The 26,268-nt window shown below is 45.2% G+C and overlaps 1 protein-coding gene across 1 annotated transcript in view; it reads right to left on the bottom strand.

Moving 5' to 3' along the window:
* Nucleotides 1–26,198, bottom strand: part of ONECUT2 (one cut homeobox 2) — a 43,748-nt gene extending 17,550 nt beyond the window's left edge. Inside the window, exon 1 of the mRNA XM_019532492.1 lies at nt 25,239–26,198. Within this exon, the coding sequence (XP_019388037.1) occupies nt 25,239–26,133 (895 nt within the window). The 5' untranslated portion in view covers nt 26,134–26,198. The remainder of the gene's footprint in view (nt 1–25,238) is intronic.
* Nucleotides 26,199–26,268: the final 70 nt, after the last annotated feature.

Genomic DNA, 26,268 nt, shown 5'->3' on the forward strand with positions numbered 1-26,268 from the left:
GATTGGACAGGGAGTAAGCAGTTTAATTTGCAGTAGGAGAAATGTAGGTCAGATGTTATAGAAAAAAGTGGGGTGGTGCACATGGCAGCAGTGTGTGCCACCTAAAACCAGAGACTGGCCAGCTGGAACCACACTCCAGCTGCTGGCCAGGCTTCCTGCCATTGCTGCTGCCCCAGAAAGCCCACAGGACCCCAGGTAAGGCTGCTGGGACCAGCACAGTTGCTGGCCCCAGCCTCCCCTGCTCTACCCGGGATAATCTGCTGCATGCCAGCTGTGCCACTGCTACCCAGGGGAAACAAATGTCCATGCTCATCTGAATGTGCCTGTATAGTGTATTTGGCCAGATCTGACATTTAAAGCCAATCTGACACGCTGCATGCAGTGTGCAAGTCTGGTCCGAGAGAGGCAGCACCACAAACTGGATGAAAGCGTTCCACAGGCCAGATCTTTACGACCCTTGTCTAAGTCTACTCGATCCTGTCTCAGTACAAGGGAATGGATGGTTGCTTGAGGCCCTTTCCAACTTTTTTCTGATTCTTCTGATTTCTCGTTTATCCCTTGCCAGAGTTTCGTCACTTCTTCAGCTGTTCTTCACCCTTTCTTTCCCTCTTTTTCTTTATTGTTCTCCTTTCTTTCTGTAGTTTCTACATGCTCTCTACCTCTTTCTTTTCTTATCTCTTTGAACATTTTCCTCTTATTTTTGTCATTTGCTCTCTCTCTCATTTCCCCTCTTTCTGCAGACATCACTTGCTTTCTGATCCTCATACAGAACCTTGCATGAATTCTCACATACAGGAGAGTACACAAACTTTGTTTTGCATGGCCCCTTTCATGCAAACTACAGCCCAAAAAGTACTTTCTAGACCTGTTGTATAACTTTTTCCTGTGCTATTTCTCTGCAAATGTACAGAGCCACATTTTGCAAATGCACTTACCCTGGTTTTACATTGGTGGCTGCAGTTGAGTTACTCCTGACTTATACTGGAGTAAGTTAAAGGCTCAGTAAAAACTGAAGATTTCATTATGGCAGTTTTGCTATAGCATAACACTTTTCTCTGACTGACAGGAAGACCAGCAAGGGAGACTATGAGGTCTGCAGTCTCTGCTAAAGGTAAAGCTGATTTTCCACTTATGGTAGACTTGTCTGGTGAATGAAACTGTTTACACTGTATCTGGATTTCAATCGTACACCAGAGCTAAGATACCCAAAGGTGCTATCTGGCATTTGAATAATTTTCAATAGACTAAGGGGAGAGAGAGAGAAATAAAACCACTGCCTCACCCTGGTAATTTGGACAGGGCTCACAGTAAAAATCTGATTTGCCTTCTGGTTCCCAGTGACTGCTAACCTTACCCCACAAGCTTCTTTACCTCTCAGGATCTACTTGCTCTAGGCTTCCCCAAACCCTGCCCTGCCTTGAGTTTTCTCCTTGCCCAGGATGTAGCCCAGTAACTTGGCTCTCCCTTTGAGCACTCTCTCCCCTACAAATTCTGTTGCCTCTGAATCCTCTCCAAACCTCCTTATAACTCCCTCTCTACCACCTCCCTCATCTCTCTCAAGCTCTTTCCCCTGGGATCTCTTTAGTTCCCTGAAGCTCTTTATCTCCACCCCTAAGTTACCAGATAATGCTATCCACAGATAATATTTTATTATAGGTCTGAGAGCAACGAGAAGATTTTAATGTAGTCATACCAGAACTTTCCATTAATAGTATTTTACTTAGTCTTTTGTCTCAAGTCCAGTTCCATGATGTGCCAACAAAAGGCAAGGAATATGATGAGCTCTTACATATTTGCTGCAGTTCCTAATAGGTCTTGGGGCACTGGGAAGACTATGGTATTTTCTAACATCACTAATTTATGTCCAAAGACATTCTGTGTATTACACTTATTGGTATCTAATAATAAATAATGCAAAGCTGTGTGCTTTTCAATGCATTCAGTAAATACTTTCCTTGAACTGTTAAGTTTGCTCTTGAAAAGGAAACATAAAGGCAAATGTTCTCCTTGCTGTGCGTTTATGGAGTGAGCACTGTCTTGTGAGGTAAAGTCTAGGAATAAGAGAATTTTAATAAGGGAGAGAGAGGAAGGAGCCATTTTGATTTTAGGAAAATCTTGATTTTATGAAGGGAGTTTAATACTGAATATAGTCTGTAGGACACAAAGTGTAGTTTGTAATAACTGAAAGCTGCAAGCAAGAACAGTTCAAAAGAGAAATGTGGATGTATACCACAAATTATAGATATATATTTATTGAGCATTAATGAGCATGTAGACACACCCAGTTATTCCAACTTTTCACAGGAGGCGCTCAACGGCCTAGTGGTTAGGGGAATTTTCTAGTGTATGGGAAATACAGATTCTAAGGTCCTTCCTCATGTAGAGAGGGTCAAACTTGCACCTCCTGCTTCTCAACACAGTACTCACACTAGGTCATGGGTTAGGCATTGCCTAGGATGCTCTCCAGCCCTTTGCTTGAAGCTGGACAACTGGTAGCACAGAAGCAAGCCAACCAGAAGGAGACTGGCTGGCAGAGATGGGACAATGACCTGAAAGGGAGGGGACTTTAGCCTCTAGCCCTAGGCCCCTGCACCTAATGGAGCAGAAGCTATTCCAATTTTTTTTCATGTTATCCAATGAAGGTAAAATGGGATATAAGGACTGGGAAGGGTGTTATGGGCAACACTTAGCCATGGCCTGGTAGGTAGAGTACTTTGCTAGGAAGCAGATGTAGTTTCAACCCCAGCAGATGTAGTTTTTGGGTGTGTGTGCAGGGGCTAAAACCCAGATCTCCTACTCCCTGGACAAGTGCCCTAACCACAAGGCACTGGAGCAAGAGAGAGGAGAGCGGCTGTTGCCTTCTTCATTGTTTCACTTCTGGCATGTATATGTAAATAATTTCTATTACCAAACTGCGCGTAAGAGCCCAGAACTGCAGGTACCCACTATCCAAGTGTCACTTACATGCTTGAAGAGGAAAAAAAGATTTATAGATTCATGTTTATCAGCTGAAAGGCACAGTGGGTGCATCTACACATGCACTTAACTGTGCAGTAGATTAATTTACTGCAATGTAAAGCATCAGTCTACATGTGCAGTAAACTAATTTTCATTGCCATAAGACAGTATTGTTGGGGACAGTGCTATCTTACGATGGCAAAAATAACTGCACCTAAATGCAGGGGACCAGACCCCTGCCCTTGCCAGGCCACAGGACTCTGCATGCTGGAGCACTCTCATGCCCCAGCCAGCCCCAATGCCACCTGATGCTGCCTCTCATAGCCTGGGGCTGACCACCTGGGTCCTCTGCCAGCCCGGGGCTGCTCCACCCTGTCAGTCTTGGACATAGTGTTTTCACATGTGCCCTGGACCACAGCAATTTGAGCATATACATGTGCCACTAAGGCACATGTATAGGCAAACTGAGCCAGAGTTTGTCATGTCACCTTAATGGCATGTGTAGATGCATCTAGTATGAACAATACATGCTTATATTCATTGTACCAGAGCTGACTTGGTAGGACCCCCTTGAGGAGTTCAAGGGTAGCTCATATTCTGGCCTCATAAAACAAGGAATAAGCCACAAAGTTATTCCACAAAATACTTGTAATAACTCTATAGTTCAGCTTGAGCTATTACATCATTAACTGAACATGCGCATGGTGCACCCTACAGATGGGAGTCTGGATCAGCTGAAGGGACTCCCAGCCATGGGAACTTGCTACTTGCCTGTGCACGGGGAGCCTGGGATTATGATGGGGTTGTGCGATGATAAAGCATGATGGGATCTGATGCACAATTTCATAATCATGTTTCCTGCCATACACGTGTGGTATGACAGGAAATGTGATTGTGTGGATCACATACGAGATCTCATCTTGCCTTTACCTGCATGTCTTCCAGGGATCTAGTAAGAGAACAGGAACATAACACCAGACCCTGTCCAATCAAAATAATCAAGACTGCTCAAAGTCTGAATGCTGCATATTCACAACAAGCTGCTTGTGCATAATCTACAAAGCAATAATTCTTCATAGGAACTACTCATTATGAAAGAGTAGCACAGTACTAATTGTCAGAAACACTGTATATACACGTTCACCTCCTGTTTGTTATTCACCAGAATAGTGCTTACAGGCCTCAAGTGAGATCAGGACCCACTGTGCTAGATGCTGAATATATACACAGAAAGGTGGGGTCCTCTTCAGAAAGGCATGTAATCTAAACAGAGAGCACAAAGGGACTGTGGGAGCAGAAAGTATCAAGTATTATTCTACGAGGATGAAGTTTATCTCCCACATAGAAATTTGACAGGCCTGGACATTCAATAAAACTCTTTTTAAACAAACAAAACCTGAGCCTTGCTTGAATAAGCATTTATAATAGCTGTGAGTCAGTTACTTCACTGCTACTTCAATGTCTCTCCTCAGATCACACCACTGGTTTAGGCCACCCAGACTTTGGAGAATAATGTGCCTCACATTGAAAAATAGAAGAAGGTATCAAGTGTGTGAACCATTACACTGGAACAGCCTATCTGAGTGATGCCATGTCATGCCTCTTGTAGACTTGGTGAAACCCTTTACAGTGAGAAAAGGAATCGGATATTACCCCTGGTAGAAAATTTATTTTTCAAACAGAAATTTCCTGAGCTCAAAAACAAAAATATGTCATCTTGGAATGTTCTTCCCTATGGTAAAATATGAAACGGAGCATTATTGTCTCCAGTCTCCATTATCTTGTGGATGGTTTCTCTTATGACAATGCCATATATTACTTTCTGAGAATACCGTATGACAAATTAGTACTGGTAAAGGCAGTTCCTACTCACTTGGGATTTAAGTATATCTTCCACATTAGATATTTGAGACTTATATTTTATTTAAAGGAATAAAAGTCCATTTTATACTCCTAAACAAATATCTTAGTGATAGCTAGATGTCCTGTTAAGATGCTTGCATTTGAAGAAGAGTACAACACTGTCGATGAATACATGGCATACTACTTCCTTGTTTTTGAATGTGTTTGTCACAGCCATAAAGCTGATTTAAAAAACCAGTAAAATGGTTTACTGAAAATGTAAAACATTAAGACATGATTACTTATGCCAATAACTCCTATTGACATTATTAATTAGGTCATTCTAGTTTACTAACATTCATGGGTAAAAATTCTGCTTTATATAGTTTATTCTTGGTGTTTTATCATATTATGTTAGATTTCTATTTGCTAAATATACTGGGATATAGCACCTTTATGAGGGTGCTGACAGACATGCAGCTCCCCAGTCTAACTCATGGCACTTCACAGAAAGCGTCATGAGTTAGACCAGTCCTCCTGATCCAACAGACGTTTGCTGTTGGGTCAGGAATGTGAGGGATCGAGCTCCAATTTGGAGTGGATTCAGCTGAGAAGCTGCAGATATGCAGCTTTTCTCTCCTAACCTTGCCCCCTCCTCCCAGCTCTGGTGCTGTCTGTATGATGGGAAGAGGGGAGAAGGCAAGGGCGAGAGCTTGGGTTGGGCTTTACCCAACCTGTACTGGAGTGGGGGTAGATGGATTGGAGCCACCGTAAGGTGGGGCGGGGCGGGGCTCCAATCCACCCTAAAGTGTGGAGGCTCCAATCCACCCAAACCCTGTAGTGTAGGCTGGGCTTTGCCCAGCCTGAGCTCCATTCCCTTCCTTCTTCCCACCTCCCAATGTACAGACAGCACTGGGGGTGGGCTGCCCAATCAGACACAAATTAATGAAGGTACTCTGCTTTGGAGCACTTTCATTTCAATTCTCTTATAATTAGGGCTAATTTGTCATGCAATTGGAGACTTTTAAAGAGCTTTGCAGCTGTGCAGTTCAGGTACGGAACAGCAGTACCGTGCTTTCAAGGGGGTGATAGCACAGTAAACATAACTTCTGTCTGTGCCCTGAGATACTGCTTTAGGCTCATTAAACTTCATCCTGAATTTCACATGTTTGCACATTGCAAATATCACCTATTTCTTTAAGAAACCACACAGTGGATGTCTATTTACCTACTGATTTTCTTTTGGTACCTGCTGAAAGGCAGCAAAGTAGGTGGTCTGTACCCTAGTGAGCAAAGAGCCATCCAAGGTTTACACAAAGGAGGATTTATAAGTGGTGGAGCATCTCCTGTGAGACTCATATCTTGCTTACTTTGGCCTTTAGGTCCTACTTGTCTCCTTCAGTTTACTTTCCTTCACATATCTTAAGGGTGTACATGTAATGAGCTCACCATAGTGCAAGCTATTATCTCTTCAGTATAATACAGCTACCATCACCCTGTCCCACTGGGTGAAGTAGTAGGTGGACTTTCCTGCTCTCACTAAAAGCAATAGAACAACTCTCATTGATTTCAGTGGCAGCTGTCTTGGGCCCACAGTTATCCCATCTTTCTGTCACTAATGCAGTGATTCTTAACAAGAGTGCTGGGGCTCCCTAGGGTGCTGTGAGATCCTTTGAAGGGTACTGCAGGAAGTGTGAGGAGATGAGCAAGACATAAGGAGATAAACAGATAAAGGCAGGCTCAGGCTTCAGGTGTGAGACAGATAAGCAGATAAGGCAGCCTCAAGTTCTCCCTACCTAGTTGCTTCCTGTCTCCACTGCCTGCCCCCTCTGTAAGAAGATTAGCCCTGTAATAAAAAAAAAAAATGATATGGGGTGCTGTTTGATTCATGAAAGTTGAAGGGGTGCTCTGACTCTGAAAAGGTTGGGAACCATTGCACCAGTGTCTACTGACATAGGGCTCAGTCCTGCAAAGTGCTAAAAACTCTGCCCTTGATACATCAATGAGCTTAAGCACATGCTCATCGTTAAGCTTATATGTAAATGGAACTATTCAGAGGATTTAGTCCTGCTTTCACTGAAGTCAATGACAAAAATCCTATTGACTTCAATAGTCCTCGAGGCTAGGGACAGACATTCAAAAAGCCTGACTTGATTCAATCTTTGCAGGTTAGTCCAACTTGGCTAGGTTGAACTGGTTTGTAATTGTATAGACATCCCAGATATGCACGGCCATGCTCAGATATACTCAGGCTCAGGGGTGACATGTAGGGGGTGCACACAGGTGCATGTGCCTCCCCTGAGCGTGGCAGTGCACCCCCTGCAAAAAGGCACTGCCAACACTGTCGGCAGTGCCCGCAGGCAGTTGCAGTCACCACCCCATGGCAGGCGGTCACCGCTTACCACCCCATGGTGGTGGTCCATGATCACCCCTGGCCGCCACTGCTCGCCACCCCGCCCCATAGTGCTGTCGGCATCTGTGGGAGCTCCCTGCTCACTGCTGCTGGGCTCCTGCTGCCACCGCTGCACTCCTGCCAGCACCAGTGGAGCTATGCCCCGCCAGCTGCAGGGGGCATGCACCATTCATGCTCAGGCTAGAAGCTGGGGGGTGCTAAAGCAGTCGTCCTGTCCTTTCTACAGTACTGAGCTGAGGGGCAGCATGGCCAGACCCAGGCAGAACACCCTGATTAGCCCAGGAGAGAATTGATAACAGTGTTTATCACTCCCTAACTCATGTTTATCACTCCATTAAGAGGGACATTACCAGTAGTGCGGTGGTAATTACCAAAATGGCACCGTTCTGTTTTGACTTGCATTTCGACGGAGCAGTGTATTGTTTTGAGGATGTTTCGAAACTCTCCGTTTCATTTTGATTTTGCTGTTTCGAGCTCAAAACAAGTCAAAACAGCACTGAAACAAAACTGCTGGTGAAATTTCACACAGTAGTCAGGGAGCAGAGGGGAGGGGCCAGATCTGCTGTGGAGCAGAAAGCCCAGCCCAGACAGCATGCCGGGGGGGTGTCTGGTTTATCTTAAGCCAGCGAGGGGTCTGGGACAGACATTGAATAAACTGGTTTGACCCAAATCAGTTAAGTCTGATACTACATTCAACCAGGTTTATCTCAAACCAGTTTCAGTCATTTTCAAACTGGTTTATGTGCACTGAACATCTGTTCTGTTACAGGTTTAAACCAGTTTCTGATCACTTAAACCATTTTATCTGTAATGTCTGTCCCTAGCCCTAGTGTGCAATGTTAAGCATGTGTGAGTTTTTTCTGGATTAAGCACAAAATACTCAACACTTTACAGAGCGGAGCCTTTACTCAGGTTAAAAAAACCCCCTACATTGTTACCTCTTGGATACATTACAAAATAGTGACCACATAAGCAAAAAAGAGCAGAGACTAATGATTTATAAAAATATATATATTAACTGGATATTTAAAGCAATGAGTGTGAGGAATACCTTATAGAAAGGCTTGAAATAGGCCACCACTGAATGCCAAAAATTGGACATAGAAACAAAAATAATATAAGGTGGCTTCATGTATTTTTATCCTTAGATGTTATTGATTTCAGTTAAAAATCATATTTAGTTATAGCAATTACACTATAAGAGAATGTTACTTAGGTGGCAAAGTCAAACACTTAAAAGTTAGGAAATGCCGGCCCCAGTGTGGCTGAACTAACCCTACTAGATTCATAGATTAATAGATGTTAGGGTCAGAAGGGACCTCAATAGATCATCAAGACCGATCCCCTGCAAAGGCAGGAAAGTGTGCTGGGTTCAGATGACCCCAGCCAGATGCCCATCGAACTTCCTCTTGAAGACCCCCAGGGTACGGGGGAGCACCACCTCCCTTGGGAGCCCATTCCAGACCTTGGCCACTCTAACTGTGAAGAAGTTTCTCCTAATGTCCAGTTTAAATCTGCTCTCTGCTAGCTTATGGCCATTATTTCTTGTGACCCCCAGGGGTGCCTCGGTGAGTAGAGCCACACCAATTCCCTTCTGCGCCCCCAAGATGAATTTATAGGCAGCCACAAGGTCGCCTCTCAACCTTCCCTTGCGGAGGCTGAAGAGGTCCAGGTGCCTTAGTCTCTCCTTGTAGGGCTTGGCCTGCAAGCCCTTAACCATAAGAGTGGCTCTTCTCAGGACCCTCTCCAGGTTATCCACATCCCTCTTGAAGTGTGGTGCCCAAAACTGAATGCAGTACTCTAACTGCGGTCTGACCAGAGCCCAATAGAGGGGAAGTGTTACCTTCTTGGTTCTGTTTGTCATGCATCTGCTGATGCATGATAAAGTGCAGTTATCTTTTTGATGACTTCATCACACTGGTGACTCATGTTCATCTTGGAGTCCACTAGGACTCCAAAATCCCTTTCCGCTTCCATGCTGCCGAGCGGGTCATTTCCTAGGCAGTAGGTGTGCTGGACATTTTTCCTCCCTAGGTGCAGCACTTTGCATTTATCCTTGTTAAATCGCAATCTATTGTTTTCTGTGTGTTTGTCCAACCTGTCCAGGTCTGCCTGTAGTTGTTCCCTGCCCTCCAGTGTGTCCACTTCTCCCCACAGTTTTGTATCATCCGCAAACTTGGACAGAGTACATATCATTCCCTCGTCCAAGTCACTGATGAAGACATTGAAGAGTATCGGTCCAAAGACCGAGCCCTGTGGGACCCCACTGCCCACGCCCTTCCAGGTCGATACCGACCCATCCACTACCACTCTCTGGGTATGACCCTTTGGCCAATTTGCTACTCACTGGACTGTGTAATCATCCAAGTCACAACCTCTTAACTTGTTCACCAGTATGGGGTGAGATACCGTATTGAAGGCCTTCCTGAAGTCTAAGTAAACGATATCTACCCCTACCCCTGCATCCAGGTGTTTTGTAACCTGGTCATAAATAGATACTAGATTAGTCAGGTATGATCTACCTGCTACAAACCCGTGCTGGTTTCCCCTCAGCATAATTTTTCCTGCTGGGCTCTCACATACGAGCCTGAATAATTTTTTCAAAGACTTTACCAAGGATGGAGGTGAGACTGACTGGCCTGTAGTTGCTTGGATCCTCCTTCCTCACCTACTTGAAAATAGGGACCACACTGGCCCTTTTCCAGTCCTCTGGGACCTGGCCCGTGCACCATGAGTGCTCAAATATTCTTGCCAGTGGCTGTGCAATGACATCAGCCAGTGCCTTCAGTACCCTCGGATGGAGCTCATTCAGGCCTGCCGACTTAAGTGCATCCAGTCCTTCCAAGTGACTCTGCACTATCTCAGGATCATTGCTTGGTGGTCTGGCACCCTGCTGTTGTCTCCCTACGATCCCATTGTGAGACTTGTCTTGCCTCTCATTTAGGAACACTGAGGCAAAGAACTCATTGAGGAGTTCAGCCTTGTCCCCCCTGTCTGTCACTTGTCTTAAGCCCCACAATATGGCCTGTCTTGAGCCCCACACTTCAGCTAAGTACAGACAGTCAAAAATCCTGAGGCTGAATCGATTCAATCTTCCTAGGTTAGTCTAAGCTGTGTAGATTGAACTGATAAGCAAGTGAACAGACATTCACTTTTGATTCCAGAAATGCAGCCACATACCTGGAATGGCCAAGGTCAGAAGCCAGGTGGTCAAATTAGATAAAAAAATGTATCCAGCAAATGTAATCTTTTTTCTTCTTGCAGAACATTCTCAAAGTATTTTCTCAAATGTATTTCAGCAAACTTGCCAGTGTTTTAGTTTTGTTATGAAAGTCTCACACTGCTCTAATTTTGGCTTAAATCTCATTTCTTGAATATCAGTAACTGAAACATTCAATCAGTACTCTAATTTTTACTTTCTAAATGTTTAAAAGTACTCACTGCAACCACAACTTTCATTTTCCATTTTCCTCAGAAAGACACAGGTCTAATCCAGCCCATAAATTGCAAATAACTATCTATCCTGACAAATATGTAGAAACCTTTAAATGCATAAGTGGCAACAGTAAAACATCTGTTTCAGAAATGTATTATTATGAAACATAATTCTAGTCATTAGCAAGTGAAGTCGTAATAAAGGATATTAGAAAATGCCGGTGGATATAGCTGTGCCATGGGTACTGCTAAATAGAGCTGAAAGAAAAGCAAAGGGGGATTTTTTTCTGTATGCATCAAAAATGCAGCCAGTTTTACTGAGCAGCTGAAGAGACACCCAGGATCCATGGTCCCCCTACAGCCCTGCTAAGCAATCTGTTCCAGAGCCTCAGACTGAATATCCAGCTCTGTGGTCAGCCACAGTGCTGAGGATCCTGAAAGTACCCAGCCCTGAGGCCGGGTCCTTTGGCAGGACCTTTAGCAGGTCTCTCCCAGAGCTATAGATCTCTGAACAACAAATCGGCATTTTCTGCCAAAACTTTGCATTTGTCTGAATACTTCTAGCCAGATGTAGTATTGTAAGTTAAAGTAAAGTAAAGAGATGCCCAGAGGAAGCCATTTCTAGCACACAAAACCAGTTCTACAAAACCCGTAAACAACACTGCATATTCTTGAGCAGTATCCACAGACTATTTTATGAACTATTTATACATATACAGAATACACAACACTTTTGTAATAGGTGCACGTTCTACCATATGTTGGTGGGAATCAGAGGTTTGGAGTCCATCATTTCTTCCTACAGGGAAGAATAGGCCACGTGGTACTTTCAAGGGTTATCACGTGTGGGCAGTCTCCAAAGAAGAGCTGTGGAGATGGTGATAATTGTTGGAATGAAGCAGGTCAGGAGGGGAGAGGTCAATGTATCAGTTACTGGTGTAGCTGTAGCCATGTGAGCCCAGGAGATCAATAGAGAAAAGGTACATGGTGAAAGGAAGACAGGACAAGGCTCTGTAGAGCTCCTGTGGAAGAACAGAGTGAGGAGTTTGCTGGTGAAGAAATGACAAGAGATAGAAGGACTAGTTTATACAACTAGAATGGGGGTCAGCAAAGTTTTTGGGCTGAGTGGCAAAAACATCTGCAACCTTGACTTGTAAGATGTTGGCACGTCAGGGGCAAACAGTGGGAAAGCTGTGAGGGGCCCGATCCTTGTTGTGGCAGTGCAGCCCTGGCCCCATCCTTGCTGTCTGCCCTGAGGTGCGTGTGCCAAGCAAAATGCCTTTGCATGTCACACTCTGGCACCCATGCCGAGGGGTTGCCTACCCCTGAACTAGAAGCTCTGTAGACCCAAACCTTCAGGCCTTACTTCCATGAATAATGTCATGATTTCACTAGTAATATTTGTGACAGGAAGGGCTATGGGACTAGGGTCTTAGGTTTTGCTATTTAGTCTGAACAGTGGTTGGTGGATGCAGAGGACAGGTCGCCTTCCAGATTGCAGACACAATGCCTGGAAAAGGCGAGCTGGTATAGTAGATCCAGTCTAATTGGCAGACAGTGACAAAGGTATCACTGCCCGGAGTTAAATGCCTGAAAAAGTATATAAATAAATAAATAATGCCTCAACAATAGTAGATAATGCCAATGCGAAATCATTCCCAGGAGCCAGTGCTTTGAGAATTACAGGGCATGCTACAATCCTAGCCCAAATCAGTAACAGGAAAGCTGGCTAACAATACATATGGGGAAATTTACCGCAAATATCGAAATTAGCACCATCGACCCTGGTTCTGAAAACACAGAACAATAAACATTAGACATGAAAAGGACCCTTGGGAATTTCAAGTGCATCATGTGTCCAGCATGAGGGCCTAATTTCCAGTTCATTTGGCATACTGCCCAAAACTCACATGATTTCACTGCCATGAAAGGTAAACATGAGTTTAATTCAAATTCTGCTTTAAACACAACCTCCAACATAAACCTAATTTGATTCTGAATCTCTATTCAACCCACTTCTTATTTTAAACAAATTAAGCAAAGCACTTAACCACGCATCTTGGGGAGAGTATTTGAATATCTATACATTATCGTCATCCTTATCCAAAAATCCCCTTTAGTATTTTCAATCCTAACTTATTTCCTTCAGTTTTGTTAAACAAATCCCTTCTCTTCCTAGTGCTTAGGTCCACAAATACTCACTGTTTTAATGCTGGTACAATAATCTGAAAAAAGGGGGTTGCAACTTTTTTGGACTATGGAACAAATAAACAAACTAAGCGATAAATGGTACAGGAACCAAACCTGTTGTGGAAAAAATATCTTTCTAATTCTGGTCTCCATATCATTTGCAAAGGTAAGCCATGCATATTGATCTCTTAGATGTTGTTTTATATATGCTCAGTACAGTCAGCTAAACCAAGTTATCTGTCCTATGCAACTCAGAAATGTTTCTCAATATGATTTCAAACAGACCTCAGTGTGAAGGCAATTTAATTATGTTAGTAATACTGAACACAATGAAATGACCATGGAAGTGGTTTCCAAAGATTTAAAATGTTTTTCTTTTGATATAATTCAGTTAGAACAACCTCTTGTATATCTCTGTTACTACAATCCCTTAAAAAGAAGGCCTTAGAAATCAATTTGATTACCTCTCTGAATTAAGTATGCACAAATGAGAGCAATTGAGATCAATACAAATTAGGTTAAGTACTCCACTGTGTACAGAACCATTATGTAACAGAAACAATTTGAATGAAGACACAAATAAACACACTGTAAGGGTGTGCAGCTTATAGACACATTTATCTGCCATTTCTACCTACTATACACACATTAAACCTATTTGATTTTTTTATCCTTATGAATGCCCTCTAACAGCACTTATCTATAGTGATAAAACATGCACACAAATGAAAAGGGCAGCATAAAATCCAAGCTGTACTATTTCAAGGTACATCAAGCTATACACCTTAGGAATGGGACAGATCTTTTAACCCACACAATCCATGCACAAACAGTTCCTCCAGTAGACTCTCGGTATCGACCATGCTTCTTTTAAATGTCCCAAGATTTTAGGATTCCGTCACTGTCCCTGGGAGATTATTTCACAGGCTCAGAGATCTATCTGTCATGGAGGTTTTCTTGATTCTCAGCCCAAATTTTCCCTTTTTTAAATTTAATGAGAGAAAGTATCCCTCCCCTTGGGATCTTGCTTAAGATTTCCTGGGGAGAAAGATGGATATTGAGGTTCTGTTTTTGTTTATTTTTAAATCAATGTGTGGTATACAGTATGCTCCAAGAAATGAGTGTTAAATCTCCCATAAATATGATCAATCAGTCAGATTAGATTTTACATTTGTTGGGGCAGAGGTGGTTTTTCCCCCTGTACATATGTATAACAACTGTCATACAAGGACACTGCTCCCTGCCTAACCCACTTAAGTAATGATGCAATCAATTAATAAATGAATCCTTGCAATTAATAAATCAATTCTAATAATTAATAGCATTAATAAACACATAATACTTACATATATTACTAATGCACACACATAATAATACCAGTAAATATATTAGATTAATTACCCCTTAGTACAAGCATGAATTGATTCTTGATGTATGCACAATATCCTTTACTGCATTTCTTACCATTGAATGGTTGTAAACTGTGAGATTCAGCCAAGGCTGGAGCTGGATTAACTCTCACAGAACAGCTCCGCAGTTCTCCTGTGGCTTTGAGAGAAAGATTTCTCTTTTCTGCCCCTATACATACATAAACCTTGTGCATAGCTCCGCTATTCATACTTGACACAAGACAGATAATTTGATCCTGGTTACAAAGATCTGCTCACGGGTTTGGGGTACCAAACTGCTTTGGAATGTGGAGATGAGTAAAACCTTATAAAAGTGGTTGCATTGCAAGGACCGTTATCTACTGAATTCAAGAATTGGTACTATTAACTTGCTACCTCAGCCAGGTCCTTGATGCAGTACTCTGTTACTGTGGTGCTAATCTTCAGGTAGTTTGTACAGCAGACTCCCTTTGTATAGATCATCTATGCAAATGTATAAATAATATCACATCTATTTAAGTCATGACAGTTTTCTTCAGTTAAAAAACTGTGATAGATTTAGCCTAATTAAAATTTGGATTGAATTTCCTATCATGGGGTAGTTGGTCTTCCACCACGGTAAAATCTGTAATATCAGGCATGCGCACACACACACACACCATATTTTCCATGCATTAATGTCTAAAGCATGCCCTCTTCCTGCTAAAGGAGTCCTTGCTATCATGATAGCTTCCACTCTGAAGACAGCCATAAGAGAACAGCTTATCCCTCTGGATGGAGGAGGAGAGTACTACTGCTAATCATTTATGCCCTGGAGAAGTATTTGGATGTAGTGGAAGGCTGGCTACAGCTGTCTATTTGTGAGTGCCTGGAAGCAGCACACATGAAAGGTGTAGCAAAGACCACCACGAAAAGGGAACTGGTGGGCAGGATGGGAAACTAGCAGGCAGCATCCCCTGGGAGGTAAGTCTGAAGGGAAAGAGTCCAGGAGAGCTAGTTGTACTTTGAGGAAACCTTCTTAAAGGCTCAGGAGCCAGATGTCCCAGTGCAACAAACGAATGGGAACTATAAGGGGTAGATCAGCTTGGTAAGACAGAAATCTTTTCAATGAGCTGAAATTCAAATAGGAATCCTATAAAAAGTGGAAACTTGGTCAAAATTCTATGCAAGAGCATAAGAGTATTGCATAGGCATGCAGGGGAAAAATTAGGAAAGCCCAGAGACCATTTGAGATGCAGCTGGCCAAGGACAAAGTCCAGTAAAATATGATCCTATAAGCAAGTCAAAAACAAGAGGAAAACTAGGGAAACTGTCATTCCCTGGCAGAATATGAAAGGGAAAAGAGTATTGGCTAATGTATTTAATGCCATTTTTATTTCAGTTTTCACAAATAGGAGCAGTTATCAGATGACCAATGAACTTGGCAGTGAAGATAAGGAAGGAGACAAACAGCTTAGAGTAATGGCACAACAGGTTATGAATTACTTAAAACAGCTACATGCTTTATCTGGGCCAGAGAAGATGCACCCTACAGTACAGAAGGATTTAGCTGAGGTCATTTTAGAGGCATTGGCTATCCTCTCTGAGAACTTGTGGAGATCTGTAGAGATCTCTGATGACTGAAAAAGAGCAAATAGAGAAAAGGAGGGTCCAGAAAACTACAAACCAGTCAGCCTGACCTGAAAAGATTAAAGAACAGGTCCTCAGAGAATTCATTGTGAAGCACCTAGAGAAAAACAAGGTGATCAGGAACAGCCACCAAGAGAAAGTAATGCCTGATAAATATGATTTCCTTCCATGATAGGGTGACAGGCTCTGCAGATGATGGGAGAACAGTGGATGTGATAGACTATCAACAGCTTTGCTCAAGTCAGGATATTTCTCACAACATCATCATTAACAAGCTAAGAAAATACAGACCAAATGAAAGTGCTGTAATGGGGATCACTGTACTCAATGCATAGTCATCAATGCCTCAATGTCTAGTTGGGAGAAGATATCGAGTGGGTTTTCCCAGGGGTCTGTCCTGGGTATGGTATTGTTTAGCATCTTCATTAAAGATTGAGTGCATGGTTAGCAAATTTGCTGATGACACTGAGTTAGGTGGTTTTGCAGATACTCTGAAGAGTAAGGCTAGGATCCAGAATGATCTGACTAGACTGGAGAAATGGTCTGCAATCAATCAGATGAGATTCAACAGGCACAAGCGTCAAGTCCTCCTGACAGAATAATTGCATGGACAAATACAGATTGAGAAATGAATGGCTAGGCTGCAGTACTCCCCAGAAGGCTCTGGGGTTTACATAAAATGATAAGCTGGATATGAACCAAGAGCGTCATCTTGTTAAAAAAAAAAAGCCAACAACATACTGGGTCCTATTAACAGGAGTGTCACTTGCAAAACAAGTGAAACAGTTTTTCTGGTTTATTCAGCACTGGTCAGATCTCATCTGGAGTACTTCACATTTTAAGAGTGATGTGGACACTTTGGAAATAGTCCAGTACAGGGCAACAAAAATAATTAGGAGCCTGGGAGGCAAGGTTTATGAGAAAAGACTGAAAGAACCAGGGTTATTTAGTCTGAAGAAGAGAAGACTGAGGAGGGGATTTGATAACAGACTTCAAATACCTGAAGGATGATTCTAGAGAGGATAGAGATTGTCTTTTTTGCTGTGACCCTAGGGGATAGGATTAGGATTAGGAACAATGACCTCAAGCTTCATCGGGGAAATTTAAGTTAGAGGAAAGTATGGATTTTCTGACTATGAGGGTGGTCAAGCATTGGAACAGGCTACCTAGAGAAATTATGGACTTGCTATCTTTGGAACTGTTCAAGAGAGATATATACTTGGCAGGGAATGTTTAGTCAGGAATAACCCTGTCTTGAACAGAGGGCTGGACTAGATAACCTCATGAGGTCCCTTCCAGCCCTACTTTCTTATGATCCTAATATGCTTTCCGAGTGCACATGAAAGCACCCTGCAGAAAAAAGAACTCCGTGCTTCATTTACATCCCCATTTAATGCAAGGAGAAGGATATTAGCTACACATTGAGAATACTGTGTTGCATAAATGTTCCTTTTAGTATTATGAAGTATGGCCAGGAAAACAATTTGCTGCTTTCAAATCCTTATGACTTGAATTGTGACCAGTCTGTTTGCACGGGAGGGAAGGGTTAACTTGGTACAAGTGTCATGTCAGATCCATGATAAATGCAGTTTATCAAACGGTACTTCAGTTTATTACATGAATAGCAGATGAATAACTATTAATTTGGATCTGATGGGCCTATTAACTTTTCAAGCTGCTAGTGTAAGAACAGTATGTGTGTGCATGCGTGTGTGTGTGTAGGTATATACACGCAAGTGATGCATGTACCAACAGGCATGTACTGGATATTTGATAAAGAGAACCAACACGTGCTGATGCATTCCAAGTTTGTCTAGACTTTAAGGAAGTAATAGTAAAATATCTATATTCCTAATCTTGTTATGGCATGCAGAGAAACAAACAAATATGCACTTCCGTAAACGTGGCAGAAATGGCACCCTTAGGTTTCACCTTACCTAAGTACATACCACCATCCTAACCATCATTCCTAGCCTTTTCCTGGGGCTTTATTACAACTGGTCTTCCATATTCCAAACAGAAGAAACCTCAGGCACTCAACCCTCTGCTGATGCAGAGCCCCTTCTAGATCTGATGCCCTCCAATCACATGATACTCAGGGCTGAAAACAGACAGCTAGCTTGATGTGACCCTGATTACCACCAAAAGGTGTTGCCCAGCCATTTACACGCTAGTCTTAAATGACTCGTAAGTCCAATTTGCCACAGTCAGTTCTGAGGCAAAGTGTTAATTCAAACAATTCACAGGTACTTAATACAGAACCTTGAGCTTGGTTGTCTGTAAGCTCTGGATTGATGTGGCCACAAAACTCTGATGTGAATTAAACCGATTGCCTGTTCTGTAGCCTGGCGTGTAAAGTAGCTGGGTCTCACCAGCCTGATACACTTGAGGATGCAAAGGAGTAACTGTTCATGGTACTGAAAGCAACAAGGCAATCCTGCTGCAAAATGATCTATGCTTTCTATTATTTTCCAAGAAAATGCATGTAATCCTGTTCCATGCTGCATCACAACTCAAGGCCCAGGTCCTTAAGGATACTGAGGCAGGTAACTCACAGGAGGCTAAAACTTTTTGGGATGCGGGTGTTAGTTCACGGGGCCAAACAAAAACACCACTATGCCAAACACAAACATGAGCATGCTCCTCTAAATTTGTCTTAAAAATGTTAAGTTATTTTAATTTGCCATCCTACACCCCTATTTGCCTGTTAAGCTCTTCTTTTGCTGACAAGGAATTTCATATTGATTCTTATAAGTTTGCTGAATATTACTTATTTGCCATAGAAAAGCCCAAATATTGTTCATTCATAAAATGAACGTATCATGTAGCAGTTAGAGTAGCAGTGGACAAAGCCTTTCAGCTGAGTACCACTTCTATGTAGCAGATAAATAGGAGCAGGTAAAAGAAGAGCTTTCTTGAGTGCTGTTCCAAGACAGCAGAACAAACTGCTACAGGAGCCAACCACCGTCATAAAGCTCACTCACTACTTGCTGTACCACCTGCCACGTGTACTTGTTTGACCTTGTCTTTGTTACTACAAGTGCATAGCACAATTCACACAAGTACTTTAACAACAATAACAAAATCCACTGCATGCACAGTTTGTCCCCTGGAGAGAGATTGCAAGAGAGAACAAACCACACATGGCAGATGTTAATCGTATCTCTTAATGCACTATTGGAATATGCTGTGATACCATGGTGAAGAAAGGATAAGAAACAAAAAGAACAAAACAAGTGTTGCTGATATTTTCAAACCAGAATTCATAGTTTAGTCAACTCATCCTTATTTAGGCTCCCATCTAAAAGTGGCAGCACTTTTAAAAGCTTCCTGTCAGCCATCCACAACTTCTTTTGTTTTAAATAGATGCTGTCAGGAACTTTTACCAAAATGCCAAGTAGTAACTTTCATTAAAGTCACTGGCACCTGAGGATTCTCAGCTTACTTGGAAAGCAGACTTCTTTTACTTAGGTGCTTGAGTATGAATCCTAGTGCCTAACTTTCTTGGCTTATGTTCTTAAACTAAGCCGTGTGTAGCTTTGAAAATAAAGCAATCAGTAGGTGGCGCTGTATTTCAGAGCTAGGAGGGACTCCTTTCCACCACTGCTGGGAAAACACTAGCTCAGAATTCAATGTGCATCTCCAGTAATGGTCTCATCTTGATCCATGCATTTGTCAAGCCTATATTTCAATTAAAAGCCCTGTTTGCTCATTCCTATTTACTGAAATATGCACTGATCAAGCGAATATAAATAAAAAGAGGTCAGTAGTCCCATATTCCACAAATGAATCATTGATAGCATTTTGGGACAAAACTGTTTAATCATCAATAACATGATTCAGCAATCAGGAAATATAAACAAGTTATGCAAGCGTTTCACTGATCAGTCCAGAAAAATAATAGGTATTTGCTTGGGCTTAGTTTGCCTATCTTTTGCCCTCCCTATGAACTATGATTGTTTGTACAGTAGGGCTAGTTGTGACCTTTGACTTTTCTGATCAGTAAACAATTTGGATGGGGTTAAATGCACTTGCTGCAAGCCCTGAGTGTGTAAACAAATGTCTTGCTCTATTCTAATAGAAGCACTTTATTCTGAGGGCCAATTCTCAGTCCAAGCTGCAGCAGCTGCTCTACAGGTCAATGGTACCAATAAGGCAATTATTCAATGAGAAAACACTTCTGACCCAAGGGGGCTCCAATGTTTTAGAAGCCATTTCATAATCAGGTTGAGCTGGGTAACATAAATAAGACTTCATAAAGAGAGCAATTTTAATTACATTCTTTCTGTATCTACCTAATATAGATTTGGTGCGGTGTTTGCTTAACATGCACTTGGTGCACCTTCTAACTGATAATATTCTTATGTTTGGTACTTTTCAGGCAACAAAGACATTAGGACATTGCTTCCTGTTCAATTAACCTGAACCATAGTTGAACTCTGCCCTTTGAACTCACTAAACAGATAAATACATTGACTCACCTAGGGATCATTTATATTTTTCACCTGGCAAAAATTTAGGAACTGAACAATTAAGCCCAGATCAAATAGAGAATGAAATCAAAATGCCTCCGTATTTGTTATCCAGGCAGTTAAAAGGCCATAGAATTAGTGAGACTTAGCAGATTAGTGCTGGAAGCGAAAGTGCATTGTGTATTCTGTAGTTACTAGAATTAACACAGGCATTATTGTCACTCTAGAAATGTAGCAGTTATTCTTGAGCTCTGTTCCATACAACCTTATTCTTATAGACTTCTGCCCTATTCCCACATCCTATTTAAAATCCGTACAGCCCCCAATAGTCATTAATGTTAAAATGTTTCATTATTTTAATACGTTAACTCATCAGACCAGACCATGTGAATTGGTGCAAATCCATTAGCTTCGAGGTATTCAATTATACATAACTAGAACACTCCAGAATTTGGGCTTAGAAATAGGTTTTAAAAAAGTATTACTGCAACTGTCCCCCGTCCACTGGTGTTTGCGCATATACTTTCCATAAGCAAATATACAATATAGACTCAATACAAATATTATTTTCTAAACGGAAATAATTGCATGTTGGCAGTAACTGTGTCCTTGACCTGCAAGCCCTTTCTTAGTAAAAAGCCCCGCTGACTTCAATGTTGACCTTGGTGGGAGTTTTGCTGGAGCAAATGCTGCAGCACAGAGCCTTTACTTTGGTTATGCTTAGGGTTCCACAGTATTTTTCTTATTTTTTGCTTGGACCTGAGGTTTAATGCCACCACGCTCCCCTAGATGAGATCATTTAAAAGAATATTGAGAGCATGAAGGGTAAATCTATTGACCGGGGTCTTTAACTATGTGGTTTCCTTAAAGGGAAAGATTGGATCAATGGGATCAATATGAAAGGTTTCCCTGGCCCTGCATAAAACAGCAAAGGCTTCTCTTTTCGCTGGTTTAGCTTTCCTCTCTGACAAATGCAAATCAATGGATCCGTGTTTACAACAGATTTTTCTAACAGACTCAACTTAGCAAAGGCCAATTTGGACTGAGATGTAAAAACTTTGCCCAGCTGAGGGGCCTCAATTGGAGATTTGCCAGGAGTTCCAGGGTTACATCCAAATCGCATAAAATGGAGCAGGCTGATACTGCTGCCTCATCTCTAATGTGGACATACCGTCAGAGACAGGGGAAAATGTGAGGTACAATCAACACACGTTAAATATAAAAATGTTAATAATGGGCTTTCTTTATACATTCACTTTGGCTGTTCACTTTATAAAGGTGGCACTGTATACAAGTGTATTTAAAGCAGTAAATTTCTAATAAGGTAGCAATGCTCAACTGCTAAATAAATAACCCACTTGTGCTCCTGTTCCTACTTAAATGGACTCAAGTTTTGGCAATGACTTTGGAAGGAACAGTGACAGTCTGAGTGCTAAAAGCAAAGTACCAGGCCTATATCCGTTCTCGTGCTTGTTTTATACCCATTTAAATCCATTGTCTTTAGCAATGTGACTCCTGCATTAACCTGGTGTAACGGAGATTTGAATCGTACCTACAGGATCCAAATCAAAAAAGCAAGTGAACAGAGAAGTTGCTGGATAGCACGATAGAACCAGCACTTTGGCCACTCTGGATCCCAGAGTCTTTGAACAGGCAGGACTCCAACTGTAAATGGCTACTTTATTATTCATAAGACCTGGTCCTGAATTGTTTACTCAGGCATTGACTCCCATTGACTTCAGTGGAACTTGTGTTTGAGTAAAGATTGCAGGTTCACGGTCAACAAAATAATAAGAGCAATTAATTTATTATGGGCGCCTCCATGTAAAGATTCTGAACAAGAGACGTGGAAAAATTAGATATGACAGGAATGTGCATTCCCTTCTTACTAAAAACAAATATATGTATTTTGTCCTCAAAAAAAATCTTCTTTTCCTTAATGTTGCCTCTTCCTTTCACAGTTTCAGATGACTGGTACTTATGACATGGTTCAAAGTCAATACAGGCTTTATACATTTACATTATTTTCTTCCTGCAGAAGAAAGTATATGTATATTCAATTACATGCACCAAGATCCAAGTGTGATTAAATTACATCAGAGGAGGTAGGCTTATAACCCAAAGTCTGGGTGGGTTTTTTTTAGACTAATTCATATGAAAATGCTATAGAGCAGCCCTGGATAAATACAGATATTTTTTGTCCTTCTGAATATTTTTGGCCCAATCCTGTAACTGCTATAAAGCAAAAAAGAAAAAAAAAAATCCTGTTGAGGAGCTTTATCTTAGTGTTATTTTAGGGCTGCAAATTGGGCCCTTTGTGTACAACGCATTGTAAAAACTACTCTAGCTGTTGGTGTCTTACGCTGTGATTAAAGATTCTGGCTTTTGTCTGGGATTTTACTGTCTTATTGTAATAAGCTTTGTCATTGTAATACACATCCTATCTTCATCTTTTGGAAAGAGCTGTACGTACACAGTAGACAATAGGAACACACATTTTTTTCCTTGTATTTTCAGCCATTTAATGAACAATAATTTATAAGGCCAAATCTCAGCCGTCTAAAATCAATCTTAAAGGATGGCAAGCCATACATATATCTAGATAGATAGATTAGCTATCTTCATGGAGCTAAAGGAATCAGTGATCCTGATTGAAAACTTCTTGGCCAGAGCTCCTCACACCTGGGCACAAGCTGGGCAAACGCTGCATGGCGTTTCATGCCTAGAGGTTACCCAGAAAGCCATATCAAGCTACTAAGCCATTGTGATCATTCAAGCACGGACTTGTTTTAGTGGACTTCTTTTATAATGTTTTTAAAAAAGTGATGTGACATATCTAGTGGACTTCTTTTATAATGTTTTTAAAAAAGAGTGGATGTGTATCCACACACCTACAGCAACGGGAGGGGCCTGCCAGGGCTTTTCCTTCAGAAGGAAAGGTAGCTGCCTTCTCAGAGGTGCACCGCATGCATTTGAGCAGAAGTGTGGGGCAAGACAAGCGGGGATTTCTGGGGAACAGGCACGGGTGCTCGCCTCGTCCAGGGGCTGAACGCGAGAAGAAAGGCACCGGGAGCACGAGGCTCTGCCCGCGGCTCGCCGGCCGGGCCGGGCACGGGGGGAGGCTGCGGGAGCCCCGCCGGACAGCGCCGGGATCGCCTGGGACCCGCACCGGTGTGTATAGGTGCGAGCCTCCGTGCGCGCACTTGCGTGTTTGCACACGTGTGCCTGTTTGTGTTCCCTTGTGTGTGCGTGGTTACATGCGTGCTGCCTATGTGTGCACGTGGGCCTCTCTCTGTGTGTGTACACGTCCGCGTGTGCGAGACAGGGCCTCCATCAAGGCTGGACACGTCTCCGCAGAGCCGGCTCCGGGTCCCCATGCAGGCAGCGGGGCCCCGGGGGGGGGGGCGGTGCAAAGCCCGGCGTGGCTGGGGGGCGGGAGAGGTCTTCTCCCGGGGTCGGGGGAGGATCAGCCCCCCCCCCCCCTGGCGCGTACTCTTGCGCGGGGATGGGGGCCGCCCCGCGGGACCCCGCGGAGTGCGGCCCCCAGCTGCAGCACATCTGTCCGTGCACAGCTGGACACAAAGGGCGGCCGGGCGGTCCAGCACCCCCCCCCTCCCCCGGGGCTACGGATGCGAGGCGGAGGAGGAGGGAACCACCGCAGCAGCAGCCAGACGTGGCCCCGGGCCCGGGCCCGTCCTGCTTTGTACCTGCCTGGCTGCGCGGCGGCACCCGTCCGACGGCCGGGCCGGGCAAGGCGGGCCCGGCGTGCCCCCCCCAGCCCCGGGGGTCTAGACCCGGCGCTGTCACGTTTCTCAGCCGCCCCCACAGCGCCGGGGAGTCACCTCTGCCCGCGCAGAGGAAGCACATCCCGGCCGGGCGCGCAGACGCTCGTCCTCGCCCGCCGCGGCTCCTGCCCTGCCGCGTGGGAAGGGCTGCCCTGCCTTGCACACCGCAGGGCTTCCCCAGAGCCCCGCGTGCCCTGCCCCCCTCCGCGGGCACGCGCCCCTCCCCCCGGGGCCGGGCCGCTCGCGGTCCGTCTCGCCAGTCTCGGCCCTCCATGGGCGATTTCTTGTCCTCGCAGAACAATAGAGAGCCGCCGTGCGCCTCGCTTCCGCTAGAGGGAGGGCCCCGGCTCCCGGGACGCCGTGCGGCCGCGGCCGCGGCCGGCTCTGCCCGGGCTCCCGCTCGCCCGGCAGCCTCGCACTTTTCCAGCCGCGTCATTCCTCCGCCCGGCATCTCCCACGCGGCCCGGGTGGGCTCTGCACGGCAGTGCCCGCTGGGGGAGGGGGAGGGCGAGGGCGTGGGGGGTCCTTATTTGCCAGGAAGGGAAGGTCCTGGCAGGAATCATCGTCATTCTGGTTTAAAAGCCAGGACCAAAAGACGCGGTCACAGCTCGGGGAAGAACTCCGCTGAAACCAGCTTCTCCCCACTGAATTGTTTTGCAAACATCGCGCTGGCCTCATAACAGATATCATCACCTCCGGCCATGAGTCCTGCCTGCTGCTCCCCAAATGCACTCCTCTGCAGCACTCCCACCGCATCCGATGCCTCTTTCCCCCCGCTCCCCGCACGGAGAGGCCACACCTGCGAGCCGGAGACCCCGCACTGCCCCGCGCCTCAACCCCGGGGACCGTTCCCTTCGCGGGCAGCGCTGCTCTGAGCTCTCCCGGGCGCCAGAGCCAGGGGCAAGCCCCCCGCTCTGCCCACAAAACGCACTACTCCTTGTCCTCTCGCCGTAGCCAGAAATACTCCTTGTCCTCTCACCACGGCCAGAAATACTTGTTGTCCTCTCTCCCCGGGACCTGGCGGCGGCGAGTGGGAAGCCCCCGAGGAGCTGGAGGCGAGGCCAGTTCTCCCAGCCCGGGCGGCGGGACGGGGGCAAGTGAGCCTCAGGAGCCGGGCAGGACTTACCTGCGAGCCTCAGCGCCGACATCCTCTGAAACTCCGGCTCCTGCAGCCACTTCCACATCCTCCTGAACGTCTCCCTGCCAGATTTCAGTTTACTCCAAGGCTTAGGGTTCCTTAGCAGGTCGGAAAGGGTGCCCTGAGACCGGCACAGCACCCTCTGCGCAAAGATGGCCTGGGGGATGCTGTAGCGCTTCAACTCCGCCGTGATCCGCTGCGCCACCTCCTTGGTGTTGATCTCCTCCAGCTGCCCCGAGCCGCCCACCTGCGAGCCGGACGACGGCGGCCGGTCGCGGCCGGCCGGCAGCACGGGCCCGTGGGGCGGCGGGGGGCCCGGGTGGTGCATGCCGTTCAAGTGGGGCAGCATGTTGGGGGGCGTGCCCAGCCCGCGGGGCAGGTGCTGGTCGCCGCGGGCCAGCATGGCCGGGTGGGCGTCGAAGCCGGCGGGGCTGAGCATCTTGTCGTGGGCGGGCGGGCCGTAGCCGTGCAGGCCCTGCTGCGGGGCGTGCAGCGAGCCGAGCGGCGACAGGCTCTGCCCCATGCCCGGCATCTCCTTGTAGGGCCCGTAGAGGTTGTTCATGGCCGGCAGCCCGCGCTCGTCGCGCATGAGGGTGAAGCTGCCGCTGACGTTGGCGGGCAGGCGCTGCGCGGGGTGCGGGTGCGGGTGCGGGGCCGCGTGCGGGTGCGGGTGCGCGTGCGGGTGCGGGTGGAACTTGTCGGACACGGTGGAGATGGGCGGCAGCGGCTGCAGCGGCGTGAGCGTGGTGTAGGTGCTGCTCATGCCCATGCCGGGCGGCGACGCCTCGCAGGGCATGCTCATGGCGTGGTGCAGCGGCAGCGGCAGGTCGCGGTAGTCCCCGGCGCCGCCGGCGTCCAGCAGCGAGGCCATGCCGGGCACCATGCGGGAGCCCAGCTCGCGCCGCCCCGCGTGGTGCGGGCTGGGGCTGCCCAGCAGCTCCTGCTCATGGCCGGCAGGCGCGCCGTGCAGGCTGCCCATGTCCATGGTCACCGCCTCCGGGTTCATGGCGCTGCGGCA

Source organism: Crocodylus porosus, unplaced genomic scaffold (genome assembly GCF_001723895.1).
Source record: "Crocodylus porosus isolate Cpor-Errol unplaced genomic scaffold, CroPor_comp1, whole genome shotgun sequence".
NCBI classification, from domain to species: Eukaryota; Metazoa; Chordata; order Crocodylia; family Crocodylidae; genus Crocodylus; species Crocodylus porosus.